The 16,857-nt window shown below is 37.7% G+C and overlaps 1 protein-coding gene across 3 annotated transcripts in view; it reads right to left on the bottom strand.

Annotated features, from left to right (window-relative positions):
- The window catches only part of LOC150101599 (peptidyl-prolyl cis-trans isomerase FKBP2-like), a 69,213-nt gene extending 52,701 nt beyond the window's left edge, over positions 1-16,512 (bottom strand). The window contains exon 1 of one of the 3 annotated variants that reach the window (XM_090400204.1): positions 16,389-16,512. Coding sequence is in view for 2 of the 3 variants with exons in the window: in XM_090400202.1 (XP_090256328.1) it covers positions 15,922-15,954 (33 nt within the window). In the remaining variant the exon portion in view is untranslated. Of the gene's footprint in view, positions 1-15,921; positions 16,309-16,388 lie in introns of those variants that run through there. The other 2 variants (XM_090400203.1, XM_090400202.1) reach the window with 2 other exon arrangements.
- Positions 16,513-16,857: the final 345 nt, after the last annotated feature.

Here is a 16,857-nt window from a genome sequence, read left to right as displayed (position 1 = left end):
TTTTGTTGTGTAAAATTTTTTTGTACCAGTATCCCTGATGATGTAGGTCTTACAACTTACGAAACTTGGATTTTAATTGCTTATTTTTATTCAACTCTTTATTTACATCATAATGTGGTCTCAATACTAAAAACTTCCCACAGAACTGTTAAAACACGGAAATTTAAGTTTTCAACAAGAACAGTTTATCACAGTACATGAAACAGCAATTTGGTATAACAGTGGTACTAGTTCTTTTTCAAGCAAAAATAGGTGCCAATTAGGACTTTAGTTCCTTGTGTTGTCTGTTACAATTTTTTTTTTTAACTAGTCTTATTTTCATATCATTCTGTGTTGTAATCAATACTGTTAAATTAACATGCCTTCTTGAATAGTTCTTCCAAGACATGAACAATTTTACTTGTTTGATATTCTTACCTCTAACCTGAGCCTCCATAGCTCAGTCAATATAGACTAAGCCCTTTGGTTGGAAAGACCTTGGCTCGATTCCCATCAATGACATGAGGAACCTTTATCTGGTCTCTTTTGACTAAAGTTGAGTTAGCCAATATCTCATACAGAGGTAGGAGTTCTTTTTTCCACCCAGAAACTTGTTTTTTTTTGTCCCCCAGAACAGGCAAACCAGCCCTGTGAACACACACACCTGGATTACAGTCATGAATACGTCCTAGCCATATGCTGGTCCTGAGCCCAGATAAAATTGGGGGTTGGGGAAAGCAATGGTGGACTACCCTGTAAAAATCTCACGAGGAATAATTTGTGCACAATGCCTACAAAGTCACCTAGAGTTGGAAACGACAGAGGGAAACTCAGAATCAGAATCTCCAATCACTTTAATAATCCATTTAATCAGATTTAAGTCCATAATCAGATAAAACATCATCCATCTCAGATATCTGTTTTATATCTTGCTCATTTTTGTGTAATACAACTACAGTATATCATCAGCAAAGTAATTGCATTCTCTGCACACAGGTTGAAAAGTAAGTGTGATAACACATAACACTATCTTATACTTTTCTCTTCTGCCGTTGCTTCATTTTCCTGCATTCATATCTTTATTTTCTAGCTAGGATACAATTTTTTATTTAGTCTTCTATCTCTCCAGTCTACTCCAATATCATTCATTAATTGAAAAAAAAAAAAAAAAAAAAGCTTGTTCCATTGTATATTATCGAATGCCTTTTCTAAATCTATAAAAGCAATGTATGCAGCTTTATTTACTTCAGTTCTCTGGTCTATTATTGTTCTTAAAGTTGGAACTGCTTCGTTTATGCCTTTACCATTCTGGAATCCAAACTGATCTTCATCTAAATAACATTCAATTTTTGATTTTAATCTATGCTTCACTATATTTAGTATGAGCTTTGATGCAGACTGAGTAAACTTAATGTTTGATCATTTTTAGTCTGTTGCATAGCCTTTCTTGGGTATTGTTATTGTATATCGAACTTTCATAGAAATCATATGTTTCCTGTCCCTCTTGATAGATTAACCTAACCATTTTAATAAATTTAGTTTAATTCTTAATCAAGTGTAAGCAAACAAAGTTTGTGTCTGAAAATATCTTCAGGACTGAGTTAAGGTAGTGCAACACCAGGCAACTCCGAGCAAAGGTGGACCAAGCTCTTATCACTCCTTGTCTCAGTATCTCCCATAATGCAAAGCACATCTCTTGCAGACATGTATACTGCTATGCATTAAGGGAAGGGCCACTACTCAGACCGGTTTCAACCTTTATTGAGGTCTTGTCAGTGGGAAGCAGACCCAAACGTGGAGATACAAATGTATCTTCATGTGGAGGCACATGAACAGTATAAAGCGCAGGACAGAAGGGTAACAAGTGTGGTAAGACAAGCAAAAATGGATTATGAAAGAACATTAGCCATGCAGGCTAAAGAGAATCCCAAACAGTTTATTCGATATGTTGCAAGTAAAAGAAAAAATGTATATGGCACAATGATTTTAAAGAATGCCGATGGTAGGGAAGTAACCAAATCAGTTGATAAAGTTGATTTACTGAGCAAGCACTTTGCAAGAGTATATCATCCAGGTGGTGACACTGCAGGAATGAATGAACCAATAGATTATACGGGAATTGTGGTGAATGAAGTGGAGGTGAATAGTCTATTACAAAACCTCAATGTCAATACTTCTGTAGGATTGGATGGTATACCAGCTTGTGTAGTACGTGAAGCAGCTAAAGAATTGTCAGTGCCCTTGACCATTTTGTTTAATTCGAGTCTCGGGTCTGGGTTAGTCCCAAGGGAGTGTAAAGAGGGGAAAATTGTTCCACTGCATAAAGGAGGTTCCAAGACTGCTGCTGTGAATTATCGACCGATCAGCATATCAAGAATCATTGTCAAGGTCTTGGAGAAAATAGTTCAACAGGAAAATACAGGATTGGATAGCTAAAAATGGGATACTGTATGGGGGACAGCATGGTTTTGTGAAGGGTAGCTCATGCCTCAGTAATTTGCTCACGTTTTATAACACAGTGACGGCTGAACTGGATAAGGGTAATGGGTTTACAGTGATTCTACTGGACCTTGCTAAGGCCTTTGACAGGATACCACATGGAATTCTAATCAGTAAACTGCAGCATATGGGGATAGATATAAGGTTGGCGAGATGGATAGGAGGGTGGTTGATGGAGAGATATCAGAGACTGGTTTATTCAGGAGTAGAGTCCAAAAGATGGCCTGTGACTAGTGGTGTGCCGCAGGGTTCTGTTCTTGGACCACTACTTTTCAATTTGTTCATTAATGATATAGGAAAGGATCTGAGAGGAAGTGTTCACTTATTTGCTGATGATGCAAAGTTGGGTAGAGCAATGGTGAGTGCACAGGATGTCAAAATTTTGCAAGATGATTTGGATAGTTTGGTGGGCTAAGGAAAATGGATGTCAATTTAATGTGGCAAAGTGTAAGGTTATGCATTTTGAGGAGCAGCAGTATATCACATTGGTGAAACTGTACTCCAGGAGATTTACGAGGCCAGGGATTTGGGAGTGTTGGTGGATAGGGAGTTGAAGTTTAGGGGGCACATTGCAAAAGTGGCTAAATCAGCTCATCAAATCACTTGATTGCTGAAAAATACTTTAACAAGCAGAGACAAAAGTTATTGTTCCTCTGTATTGAGCCTTGATAAGACCCCCATCTAGACTATTGAACCCAGATATGGGCACAAGGGTTTCTTCTTGATGGGGAGGAGGTGGAGAGGATCCAAAGTCGAGTGACCAAGATGATAGCAGGTCTGTGGAATGAACCTTATGAGAACAGGTTGAAGATTTGTGGGTTGCAGAAATTGGTTGATAGGCAAAAAAGGGGTGATATGATTGAGACATTCAAATTACTGAAGGGTTTCTATAAGATTAATTCAGAAGATATTTTTGAGAATAGGACTGGTGGTGGGAGGACTAGGGGCCATACATGGAAGTTGGGCAAGAATGTGGTTAGCAAAGGTGTTAGAGCTAGGTTTTTTACTTGGAGAATGGTGAATGAGTGGAATAAGCTACCAGAGTCTGTTGTGGGTGCCATGACTGTGAATGAGTTCAAGGCGAGGTATGATAGATACTGTGTGAATGTCGAATAGTTTTTCTTGACATGATGTTAGGGCCTCCCTCGATGAGTCTGTCGACTCCCTGGAGTTGCCCGTAATAATAATAATAAGGCAGAAGCAATAGAAGAGGTCATATTTACCTATAGGAGTTGCCAACAGGTGTACAACCTTATTATTGAATTACTCTGAATTTAGAGAAAGATGTTGAAAGTTTATTTTTCACTTGGTTAGACTATAATAAATTTAGTTTAATCCTTTATCCAAGTGCAAGCAAACAAAGTTTGCACCTGAAAATATCTTCAAGACTGAGGTAAGGTAGTACAATACCAGGCAGCTCCGAGCACACGTAGGCCAAGCTCTTATCACTCCTTGTCTCGGTATCTCCCATAATGCAAAGCACATCTCCTTGCGGATACAGCTTCTTGTGTTGCATCTCCCAGATTTTTTAAAATTTCAGTACGTATTCCATCTGATTTAATCCTACAGGTTTCCAGTCAGGTAATTCATTAATCGCTCTTAATTTCTTCGTCCAGTATTCTTTTTCAACTTCATATTCTGGTTCAATAATTTCACTATTAATCATAAAATGAATAAATTATTCAAAATATCCTGATTAAAATATTTTGAATAAAAGAATGCAAATATTAGCAGAAATGAATAAATCTGATCTTGTGTTATATTTCAAAACAAATGCAGGGCACCATGGCTTAGTTGGTTAAAGTGCCTGTCTGAACATGAGATTGTGGGCTCGTATCCCACCGGTGCCTGCATTTGTATTTGTGTGATGTATGGAGCCTTGATGATCAGTGGGGTGCAAGATAGGATACCAGAGGAGTGTTTGCCTGGAGGAACGATAGAAAGTGTGGCTATGGCAATTAAGTGGGTGAAAGGGTGAATGAAATGATTGTGATGGTGGGCACGAATGACTTAAGAGGAAGTGTAAATCGAGTGACGAGAGATCTGAGATTCATGCTTGAGGTTGTACAAAAGAAAATGCAGAGAGGAAAGATAGTGTGTGTGTGTGTGCGTTACCCAGGTATGATAATGAGAAGCTTAGCAGAAGAGCAATAATAATGAATCGCATAATAGCCAGAAGGTGTCAGAAGAGGGGATTGAAATATGTGGATGCTTGGAGGGCATTTGAGGACAGAAAGGAACTGTATGCAAGAGACCGCATGCATTGGAATGAGGAAGGATGTAGACATCTGGAGAGATTGCTGTTTTCTAAACGAGTCAGTGTGTCAATGCAGGGAAACTAGAGTTCCCAGGGTGGATGGTAGCAGGGGTGGCCTCTTGTGGGAATGGGTGGACGACATCAGATAACACAGAGTCCAGTGGGGTCTGGAGGAGATAATGATAAGTATAGAAGCGGTGACATTTTTATGCTTTATACTAATGCCAGGAGTATCTGGAATAAAGGAGATGAATTGGTGGCACTGATAGCCTGCCAAAGATTATTGGGATCACCGAGACGTGGTTGATGGAAGATGATATAATAACAGAAATAGAAATAGCAGGGTACAGCATTTTTTGGCAGGATAGGAGGGGAAAACATGGTGGTGGAGTACTGCTTATGATATGTGATGACTTATGACCTCTAAGAGTGAAGGCTTTGGAAAGCAGTGGCACTAATGATTTTGAAAGAATATGGTGTGAGGTAAAGATGGGCAAGACAGGATATTTAGTGGGGTTGAATTGGATTTAAACGGTATTGATGCGAACACAGATTGATAAGAAAATAACTATTTATTAACTTAAAAGCTAATATTTCACCGTAATTTTATCCAGCATCTTCAAAGCACACAAACAAAGTTTGTTACAAATGCGAGACAACCACAATCCAGTGTAACAGTGAGGCTAGTATAAGTAATTGCAGCATGCAACACAAGACTAAAGTCCTAATATAGTGCCCATCTAAGTTAAAAAAAAAAATATAAAAAAAAGTCCAAAGTTTTGAAAAAAATATAGTAGTCCAAATAATATGGAATATCCTGATTAGAATCTCCGACTCTACAGCCAACAAACAATTCACTAAAGTTAAAAACCGGCACCAGAAGAAATTTAAAATCCTCCAGCAAGACAATGCTATGCAACGGCCGCAATTACATCAAGATGCCGTCGTTGTGAACTTATCATCATTAATCTTAAACCAAAGAAGCCACGAGTGCATTAAGTCATGGACACAATTTTGCCGTTACTACTAAAGAAGTTCCTAAAACCAAAATAATGGCTTCCGTTGAACGTGGAATATACGACCTGCCTCCAGCAATAGCCAATAATATTAGGTTAGACATGGCCAATATCCTAATCCATTCTAAGCCTCCCAGAAATAATATCCCACATAAAAAAATAATGGTTCTAAAAGAGCTATGCAATAATAACCACATTTCAATAACCAAATCAGACAAAGGAAACACAACTGTAGTAATGGATACAACAGAATATGAAAGAAAAATGCACACACTTCTTCAAGACCGGTCAACATATCAAATTATAGATTGAGATCCCACCAACTCACAAAAGAATAAGGTGTGCAAATTACTGAACAAAGTCACTTCATGGCCAAAAGAAACAGTCAACAAACTCAAACCCTTTCACGTTAAAACACCCAGAATATATGGAGCTCCAAAAATTCACAAACAAGGTACACCTTTATGCCCTATTGTAGATAGTATAAACAGTCCTACATATAAACTAGCTAAACATTTAAAACTACTAGCCACTTGCACAAACAATTCTCCCTCTTTTGCCCACCTAAAAAGTATTTTAGAAAACCACACCTTAAATAGTTCAGACCTAATGGTGAGTTTTGATATCACCTCATTATTCACTAATTTACCATTGACTGAAACACTAAATTCACAATTTCCCCTTGATATATTTTAGCTATTTAAATTCACAGTATAGGCAGGTTATTTTACATGGAAACGGAAAATATACAAACAATTAGATAGGACAGCTATGGGATCCCCCTTTCTCCCCCTCCCCTCAGCCAACTTCTGCATAGAACATCTGGAAAAGCTAGCTATCAACACAACCACTCTCAAACCTACTCTCTGGCTATGCTATGTTGATGATGTGTTTGCTATTTGGCCACATGGCCCAGACACGTTGAATATATTTTTAGTGCATCTAAATAGCCAGCACCCTAAAATCCACTTTACAATGGAACTAGAAGCCAATGACTGCCTGCCCTTCCTGGACACACTGATCACACATCTTCCAGAAGGTTCCTTAGCATTTTCTGTTTATAGAAAACCCACACATACAGGGAGATATTTACACAAACAATCACACCATCACCCTTCTCAACAATATGGTATCTTAAAAACACTAACCCATAGAGCTAGAGCAATCTGTTCCAATAACATTGCTCTCACTGCTGAACTTTCTCACCTGCGTCACATCCTAACCAATGGCTATAATCCCCATAAGATAAATAAAATAATAAATGCTACCCAGAAATCCCCCAACTATCTACCACAGAAGACTACAACAAAATTATCACCATCCCATACATTAAAGGCACATCTGAAAAGATATCTAGTGTCTTAACAAACACCAACTGCACCCTATATTTAAACCTTATGTGAAATTGGCAACTCTCATCTGTTCACCTAAGGACAGATTAACTCCTTTATCACATCCAGGAGTCTATGAAGTGCCCTGTTCTTGTCATAGAGCCTACTACGGACAGACAGGAAGAACTGTGGATATCCACCTCAGTGAACACAAAAAATATATCCGGCACTTTCGCTATGGCAAGTCAGGTCTGGCAGACCATGCTTTGAATACCCCGGCACACAGGTTCAATTGGGAAAAAACAAAAGTACTGCACAGAAGCTTCTACAAGTCAGAGAGGTTGTTCCTGGAATCAACAGAACCTTAAAACATACTCTAAACCTTAACAAGTATGGCTGTATAAATCTACCAAAGATTTCGGAGACAGTCATCCTAAGACCAAATTAATATTTATTTATTTTTATTTTATTTTTTTCACAACTTTGGACTACTATTTTTTAAAACTTTCAAAGACTACTATTTGGACTACTATATTTTTTTCAAAACTTTGGCCTACTGTTTTATTTTTATTTATTTATTTTTTTTTTACTTGAATGGTGCCGTATTAGGACTTTAGTCTTCTGTTGCACGCTGCAATTACTTATACTAGCCCCACTGTTACACCGGATTGTGGTTGTCTCGCATTTGTAACAAACTTTGTTTGTGTGCTCTGAAGATGCTGGATATAATACCAGCGAAATATTAGCTTTTAAGTTAATAGTTATTTTCTTATTAATCTGTGTTCGCATCAATACCATTTAAATCCAATTCAACATGTGTGAACACATAAGCCTATCCGTGTGGTTATTTAGTGGGGTGGTGCTACAAGCCAAGGAGTACAAAGGGTGCGAAAGCATGAGATGTTTAGGCAGTTGGGCTTGGCAAGTGCAAGAAGAATGATCGTTATGGGTGATTTTAACTACAGCAGTATAAGCTGGGAAGACGAAAATGCATGTAGTAATAATGGAATTTCTAGAATTCTTGAGGGGCAAATGTCTTAGGCAACATGTAATAGAGGGAATAAGAGTTTCGATTTAGTCACAGCATCAGAAGAGCTGATAATAACTGAGATGACATTCCCCCCCCCCCCCCAGTTGGAGAGAGTGACCATGTGGTTTTGACATGGAAGATGAATAGACATGCAGGAGCATCAAAAAAAAAAAAAAGGGAACATATGTGGAATTATAAGGTGGGTGATTATAATATGCTTAGATATCAACTTGAGACAGTTCCATGGAGGGCAGAATTGGAAGGCCAGGATATCATTTAGTGCTTGGGAAATGGTGAAGGAATATTTGTTAGCAGCAACAGTAAGTTGTATTCCACGAGTGAAGAAGTGGACACAATTTGGTGTAAAGCGGATGACAAATGATACCAAACAGGAACTGCAGGTGAAAAAGAGATTATAGAAGAGATATAAGGAGAGGGGGTGGAGAGCAGATGCATGAAGAATATAAAACTCAGACCAGGAAAGTGACTAGTATGGTGAGGAAGGCAAAACTGGAATATGAGAAGAGATTGGCACTAAAATCCAAAGAAAATCCTAGGGAATTTTTTAGCAGTAGGAGGAGAAATTATTGTGGAAGAATGACATTGTGAGATAAAAATGGGAATAGAGTGACTGATGCAGAGGACATAGTGATTGTTCAATGAGTACTTTATTGGAGCATTTCATCCTGGAGAAGAAGGTTTTAATACTAGAGGGGGGGGGGCAGGTTTAGAGGCGCAAGAGGAGAGGGTGTTCCAAATACTGAGTACTCTGGATGTCAGTAAAGCAGTGGGACTGGATTGTATTTCACCATGGGTTTTGAGAGAATGTGCTAAAGAACTGACAGATCCTTTGACCTAGCTTTTCAATGAAAGTCTGGCTATAGGAAAGGTACCCAAGAAATCGAAGGATGGTAAGATAGTGCCATTGCATAAGGGCGGTAGCAAACTGGAAGTGTCCAATTAGAGGCCAGTTTGTGTGTCATCAGTAATTGTTAAGGTCTTGGAGAAATTAGTGCGGGACTACATACAGTGTTAGGCAGATGAGGGTAACGTTATCTGTGAGAATCAACATGGATTTGTTAAGAGGTGCTCTTGCTTAAGTAATATGATTGCCTTTTATAATAAAGTGAAAACAGCAGTTGATGAGGGAAAGGCATACACTGCCATTTTTTTTGGATTTTGCAAAGGAATTTGACAGGGTGCCACATGATAAGCTGATATTTAAGTTACAGCACATGGGTTTAGATGTTGGGTTACTCAACTGGATTCAGGATTGGCTGTCATAGGTATCAGAGAATTGTGTATGGTGGGGCAATATCAAGGAAGCAGAAGATTACAAGTGGGGTTCCACAAGGCTCAGTACTGGGACCTGTATTGTTTAACTTTTATATTAATAACATTGTCAATGGATTGCAAGGGGATATTCAGTTGTTTGCAGATGATGTGAAGCTGGGAAGGGTAATTAGTAATAGTGCAGATGTAGCAGCCCTGCAAAAGGATTTGAATAAACTAGGCAGATGGGCAAATGAATGGGATGTCAGTTTAATGTAAAGTCTTAAAGCTTGTGATACATCGATGGGAGGCTGCATACTCGATTGGAGGAGCTATACTGGAGGAAGCAGGGGAAGACAAGAGATCTAGGAGATGATTGAAAGAAAACTGAAATTCAGGGGGCATATTGCAAAAGGTAGTAAAGGTAACCCAGAGGATTGCTGCAATACTGAGAAGGATACTGACCTGCAGAGTTATCATTCTGTTGTATACGACCCTGATCAGACCACACTTAGACTACTGTTCTCAAATTTGGTCCCCAGGATTTGAAAGGGATAAATTAACTGTGGAAAGGGTGCAGCAGAGGATAACAAAGATGGTTTTAGGACTGTACAAGTTAACTGTGAGGTTCAGCTGAGGGAATGTGGACTGCAGAGTTTGGAGGAAAGAAGAAGGAGAGGTGATATGATTGAGACTTTTAAACTGTTGAGAGACAGTTACAGGGTGGACAAAGGGGAGTTCTTTTGCTTGGTGGGACAGCGGGAAGAAGCAATGACAAGGGGACATCCCTGGAAATTACGGAAGGAAGCTGTGAGCAAGAGGGTGAGGAGTGGTTTCTTTGCGTGGAGGGTGGTTGAACTGTGGAATGCATCGCCTGATAGAGTGGTGAGAGCAAGAATGGTCAATGAGTTCAAGGAGTGGTATGATAGACTTTGTGTTTCCTAAGAACGATCTCCCACGATGAGTCTCTTGACTTCATGGAGGCCTGAATAATAAAAATCTCTCAAATCCAAAATGCATAATCTTACACATTGCAAACTAAAAGGTCACCATTATTCTTTGATCACAATATCATTCTATTCAAATTGCATTGCAGAATCACAACATCAGTTTCATTCAATATTTAACTCCAGAACTTAACACCAACATACAACAAATATTCTCTTTCAAATCATTCCCAATATCATTAATGTACAAATTAGAATCAATAATCCAAGAGCCCTGTGGCAGATCACTAATCACTTGAATTGCTCTGCCAAACAATATATACTGTTCTCTGATTGCCTAACTATAAGCATCTTCATACATTATCTGGGTATTGCTTATTTTATTGCTTTTTCTGAATGGGAAAAAAAAAAATTTCCAGAAAAATATTTATTATTATTACTATTATTATATGGGCAATCCCATGTAGTCCTTTGAATCATTGAGGGAGGCCTAAACGTATGCCAAGCACTATCCAACATTTGCAACTTATCTATTATACTTGGCTTTGAACTCATTCACAGGCAAGGCAAATGTTGGATAATGCCACAAGACTCTGGAAACCTATTCCACTCATTCACCACTCTCCAAGCAAAAAAAAAAAAAAAAAAAAAAAAAAAACCTAGTCCTCATACCCCTGCTAACTACACTCTTGCTCAATTTCCAAGAATGGCTCTGGTTCTTTCACCACCAGACCTGTTGGAAAACTTTCCTCTTGTAAAAAAATTGATTGAGACATACAAATTGCCAAAGGGCAATTTGTATGTCTCAATCATATCGCCCCTTTTCTGCCTGTCAACTAATTTTTGTAACCCACAAATCTTCAGCATATCCTCATAAGGTGCATTCCACAGACCTGCCACCATCTTTGTCACTTGCCTCTGAATCCTCTCCACCATTTCCTCATCCCAAGAAGCCCAGGCAACCAAGATCTGTACAGAGTGGTCAAGATGGGATCTTGCCAAGGCACTATAAAGAGGCATAATAACCTGCTTAGCTCTGCTTATCAGGGTGTTCTTCAGTAACCAAGTAATCTGATGAGCTGTTTTGGCCAATTTTGCAATATGACCTCTAAATTTCAACTCTCTATCCATTAACTTCCTTCAAAATCCCTGGCACATCAAATTTCTCAAGTACAGTTTCATTATTGTGGTACACAGTTTGTAATCTATTTATCTCAAAATGCATAACTTTACATTTCTCCATACTAAACTGACACCCATTATCTTTTTCCCATACAGACAGCCTATTTAAATCATCGTGCAAGCTTTCCACATTACCATGATTAACTATTACTCTATCTAATTTCACATCATTAGCAAATAACTGAATATTTCCTTTCAGGTTATTTCCTATATCATTTATGTACAAAGTAAACAGTAGTGGTCCTAGCAATGAACCTTGCAGCACACCACTAGTTACCTGCTTTCACCTGGATTGTGCTCTTCGATATACCACTTTTGTAGCCACCCGCTTATCCACATAACTAGTGTCATATCTGTCCCCAATGTGGTATTCTGTCAAATGCCTTTGCAAAATCATCATGTAGCCATTTCCTTTATCCAACTTAGCTGTCACTCTATTATAAAAAATTAGTAAATTACTAAGGCATGGCCGACCCTTAATAAAGTTATATTGCTCCTTATGCAGTACCATATTCTTATCTACCCATTCTCGAATTCTCTTTTTGACTAATTACTCTAGTACTTTTACCATCACTCCTGATATACTGATGGATCTATAATTTGCTACTACAGTCTTAGAATCTCCGTTATGCAAGGGAATTATTTTGCCTTCTTACCAGTCCCTTGGAACTCTACCAGAGCTGAAACTTAAATTAAAGAGCTTAGTCAGACACATTGCTAGATCTCTTGTAATGTTTCTGACTTGCAAAATCCGAGCTGATATCCCATCTAATTCCATAGCTGTATTTACACTGAAATTCTGCAATATTCTAAGAACCTCCAATTCATCCACTTTTGTTTCCACATCAGTCTCTGTCACATATGCCACAGCAATAGCCTCACTTGGATGATATATCCTTGCAAAGTGGTCAATCAGTAACTCAAATTTTATCTGCTGCTGTCACCTCGTCACCATCAGCACTCATTAAGGTTAATCTTACATAGTCATTCTTCCTCTTACTTACCACATAATTCCCAAAAAACTCTTTGGAATTTCCTTTGACCAGCTTGGCTAGATTCTTTTCATAATCTGATTTCACCTTCCTTACCATGTTGGTCACATTTCTCCTTATATACCCTCCATGGCATTTTCTTCTTCTTCTGCAGCTCTTGCTTAATGATATTACTCATACATTTAACTCCTACATGATTAACCCTCCTTACCTTAGGCATATAATTTAATATAGCTTCCTCTAGATGCCCCTTAACTATCTTCCATGCACTACTGACATCCTCACCCTACAGGGTTTTATGCCTCTTCCGATCCTAGAAAAGCAGTAATGAATGCATGTATTACTGCATGAAAATAATACAAGTAATGGAAGTGTGAGAACAGAAATGTGAATTGAACAGGGAAATAAGGTGAGCCAGGGAGAGATGTAAGGAAAGTAGTAATGAATACATGTATATGCATGCAATACAATAATACAATGATGAGGTGTGAGGGGAGCAAAGATCTTGAATGGAGCTAGCCTGGTTGGCCGAGTAGTTGGCGTATTCACTCTCCATCCAAAAGGCTGTGGGTTTGAATCCCACTGTGGTCATGGATGTTTGTGATTGTCTGTGAAAGTACTAGTGGTGGTAGATGGCATTGGTGTTAGATGATGAAGGTAGGTGAAGTAGTGAGACGAAGAGTTGTAGAGTAGATGCCCTCCCTTGATGAATCTTTGGACTCCCTGGAGGTGTGATGCAATAATAATAATAATAATAATAAAATGTGTGATGAGAAAGAAGTACAGTTTGTGGGATAAGTGTGAGGAACGAATGGAACTGTATAGGAGTGATGGACTACAACTGAATGATTTGTAGTCCATTTGTAGTCTTCCTGCTGCTGGAAGGAAGTGTAATCAGTGATACCTTGTTCACATCATGATGATGTAAATCAGCAAGCAAGTGAACCAGGTTGGACAAATACGAATAGAGATGACCATATGAGAACATAAATGCGAATTGAACAGGGAAATAGGGTGGGCAAGGGAGGTCAGGGAGAGATGGAATTCTCTGTCAAGAAAGGGTTTATGTTGAACTATAAAGTTGGTAATTATGGCAGACTAAGGAGGCATTTTAGAGAAGTGCCATGGCTTGAGAAGCTACAAAGAAAGAATGTCAGTAGTGCATGAAAAATAATCAGAGATTGTTTGAGAGAGGCAATATCACACTACATACCTAAGGTTGAGAGGATAAACCAAGTGGGAATTAATTGGATCTATAGATATAAATCAAAAGCATTTAAAAAAAAACCTGTGAAGGGAATATAAAGAAAAGGTGATCACCATACTCATGAGCAGTACAAAATTCAAGCATAATGATATATCTTTTCTTACTATACTAGTAAACTAGTATAGCAAGAAAAGATAAATCAGATTATGAGAGAAAATAAGCTAAGCAGGCCAAAGTAAATCCAAAAGTTTTTTTTCATTATGTAGCAAGTAAGAGGAAAAATTACTATGGAAAGATCTCTTTAATCAATACTGATGGTAGGAAAGTGACAATGACAGGGGCAAAAGAAATAGTTCAGTTGCTAATTGATCATTTGGCAAAGGTGTATCATCCAGAAAGATAAATGCCAGAATTGAGGTAGATGAACAGGAAGTGCTCAGCATACTGAAAAATATCAAAGTGAATACAGTGGTGGAACTGGAATGTCAGATGGCATTTTTCACTTGGTTATACTATAATTATAAAGATGCCATGAAATTATATTCTTGGTTTTGTCCTTTATCCAAGTGTAAGCAAACAAAATTTGCACGCATAGTCACTGCACGACTGATGGCAATTGATTTCAAGGCAATTGATATGAAGTGATTAGCCTCTATATTATTATTATTATTACCCAAGACCCCATGAAGTCAAAGACTCATCCAGGAGGTCCCCTCCCATCAAACACACAGCCCATCACACTGCGCCCCCAAACAAACCCAAATTCTCCACAGACACCACACCCCCTAGGCAAGGCACTCCAATCATCCACAACTCTGCATGAAAAAAAACCCGTCTCTCACACCTCCATACAGTCTCCAAGGATGACCCCTGGTTCTCCCCTGATCTCCCACCACCCTCTGCAGAACCACTCCAGCACCGATCCCACAACACTATATACAAGTAACCCAGTTGTGAAGTCACTTCACATGCTATTTACACTTGGATAAAGGATGAAACCAAAAATTTAATTTCCTGGCATCTTTAATTTATTTGTTATTCATTACTGTGGATGTATAGTTTGTGGTCATTGTTTTCTATTAAACATGCCTTTTTGGGTCTGTGTAAATCAGTTTATAACATTAAAATCCAAGAATGTATCATCCCTGAAATATCACGATCGGATTGTTTAATGTGTAAATGAGATGACAAAGACTACGAATGCAAAAGCTAACTGCATGCCCTTCTCAAGAGGGAAAAACCTACCATATCCATAAGCGATCTGTATATTATCATTACTACGCTTTCATAGACCAAAAGACTCGCTCATTATGGGTGCCCTCATAATCATTTACTGTTTTTACATTCACCACTTTTAGGTTATGCATTCCATTCGCAATAAAAAACTCCTGCCATTCTTTTTATACAACACTCTAGGAATGACACCCCCCCTCTATGAAAAGTATCTACATTAATTTAGTACAAACTTCTCATCAATTTATATGTCAGTTTAGTTGGTAGAGTGAATAATCTTTCCACTTTCCAACCAATTGGTTATGGGTTTGTGATACATTGTGGTATAGCTGTTTGTGGAACTCTATAGAAGATAATGTTTACTGACATTGTAAGATTACTATCCTACTTATTAAATATGTATGTATGTATGTATTTATCATTAAATAAATGAAATTCTGAATATTCAGCAATATTATATTCTACTAAATGAATTTATATACTCCACTTTATGCTATGGTACAGAGGTTTTAAGGCTGGGATACTATTATGCTGCAACAGACTAAAAAATAAATAAATAAAAAATAATTTAGAGCATATTTTGGATAAATTAGTTTAATTTGTTTCATACTGTATCACATTTTGATGAGGTAGTATTGAAACTGTTATAAGTGAATATGTTCCCCAAATCTTGTTGAGAAAAGATGTGAGGAAATGGAATAATAACTCGGCTAAAGATTTATCGACTTTTGCCAAATTAAACCGACCATGATCACAAAAACGTTAAGTATTCGTTATCTAACTGTGCAGAAATTAAACATTAAGGAAAGTACAACATAAAAATTAAGAACGAGTACAAACTAGCTATTTCAGTACTTTAACCGTGGAGAAAACTAACAAGTGCAAAAGTCTTATGAAATTCGGCCTTTAAATGCAAAACTCAACAACCGCAATTGCTATGCAAATACATTATATTGTGCAGTTTGGGTAGACTTACCAGAGGTTTACTGAAAACAAGCAAGACGCTCATAAAAAGTAATAATTTAACATTGTGTGAGATGTAACATAAGAACACAGCTATTTAATAAGTATAGAATAAAAAGAAATTTCCACCTTAAAAAATGGATTACACATTCAATTCATAAAAATCACTGGTCTACGTGTGCAGCATCGATAGACATACTGTATATCTAAAACCAATGTAGTAACTCCAGATCAACATTCTGATTTGGCTAGAAATCTGCTAGTGTAATAGAAAACGGAATAAAATAATTCCCTTTTGTGCTTACATATGCCAGTTTCTACCATAAATAATCAAAAAAAAACAACAGAGGATTTGTAATTTGTCACATTTATTAAAAAGTGAGGAGACTGTCAAAGAACCCCGTTCACTTGAAGCGATCGCGTAGTTGTGCTATAAATTTAATAAATCTTGACTATAAAAAATAATAAAAAAGTTGTTACTTATTATGCTGAAAGTGGGATATTAAGCGGCCTCCAAAGCCGTCTTTGCAAATTTTGTCAGAAGCATGTCAACTACTATAACAGTTTCTCTGAATTAAATTAACACAAATCTCATAACTAAAGCAATGGTTTGTATTTATGTAATCTAGAAACTGGAACAGCTCATTTAGTTTCTAGTGAATTACATCGTTCAACACAGTTTAAGAGATGCTCTTATGATCCTTATTGTATATAAGACAGCGGATCAAAATACTAATCGCATAGTAGCCACATTAACTCTCACAATATCTAGCCTAGCATATTTTAAATCATTCACCGTCTGCGCTTTTAACATTTCTAATAATGCATTTCATTTTCTCACTTTTCAAGAAACAGAAAAAAAGAGCACTTTCTGATCACACCCTTATCCAATTTTCACGTATAACCCCTTTTTCTTGATCCCCCCCCCATCACTTGAGCTTTTTGGGAA

The sequence above is a fragment of the Typopeltis vanoorti genome, chromosome 11, assembly GCF_054136105.1.
Source record: "Typopeltis vanoorti isolate ZY-2024b chromosome 11, IOZ_Tvanoo_1.0, whole genome shotgun sequence".
Classification (NCBI taxonomy): Eukaryota; Metazoa; Arthropoda; class Arachnida; order Uropygi; family Thelyphonidae; genus Typopeltis; species Typopeltis vanoorti.
Note: the sequence above shows the minus strand (reverse complement) of the source record. Positions and strands in the feature narration are given on the sequence as shown.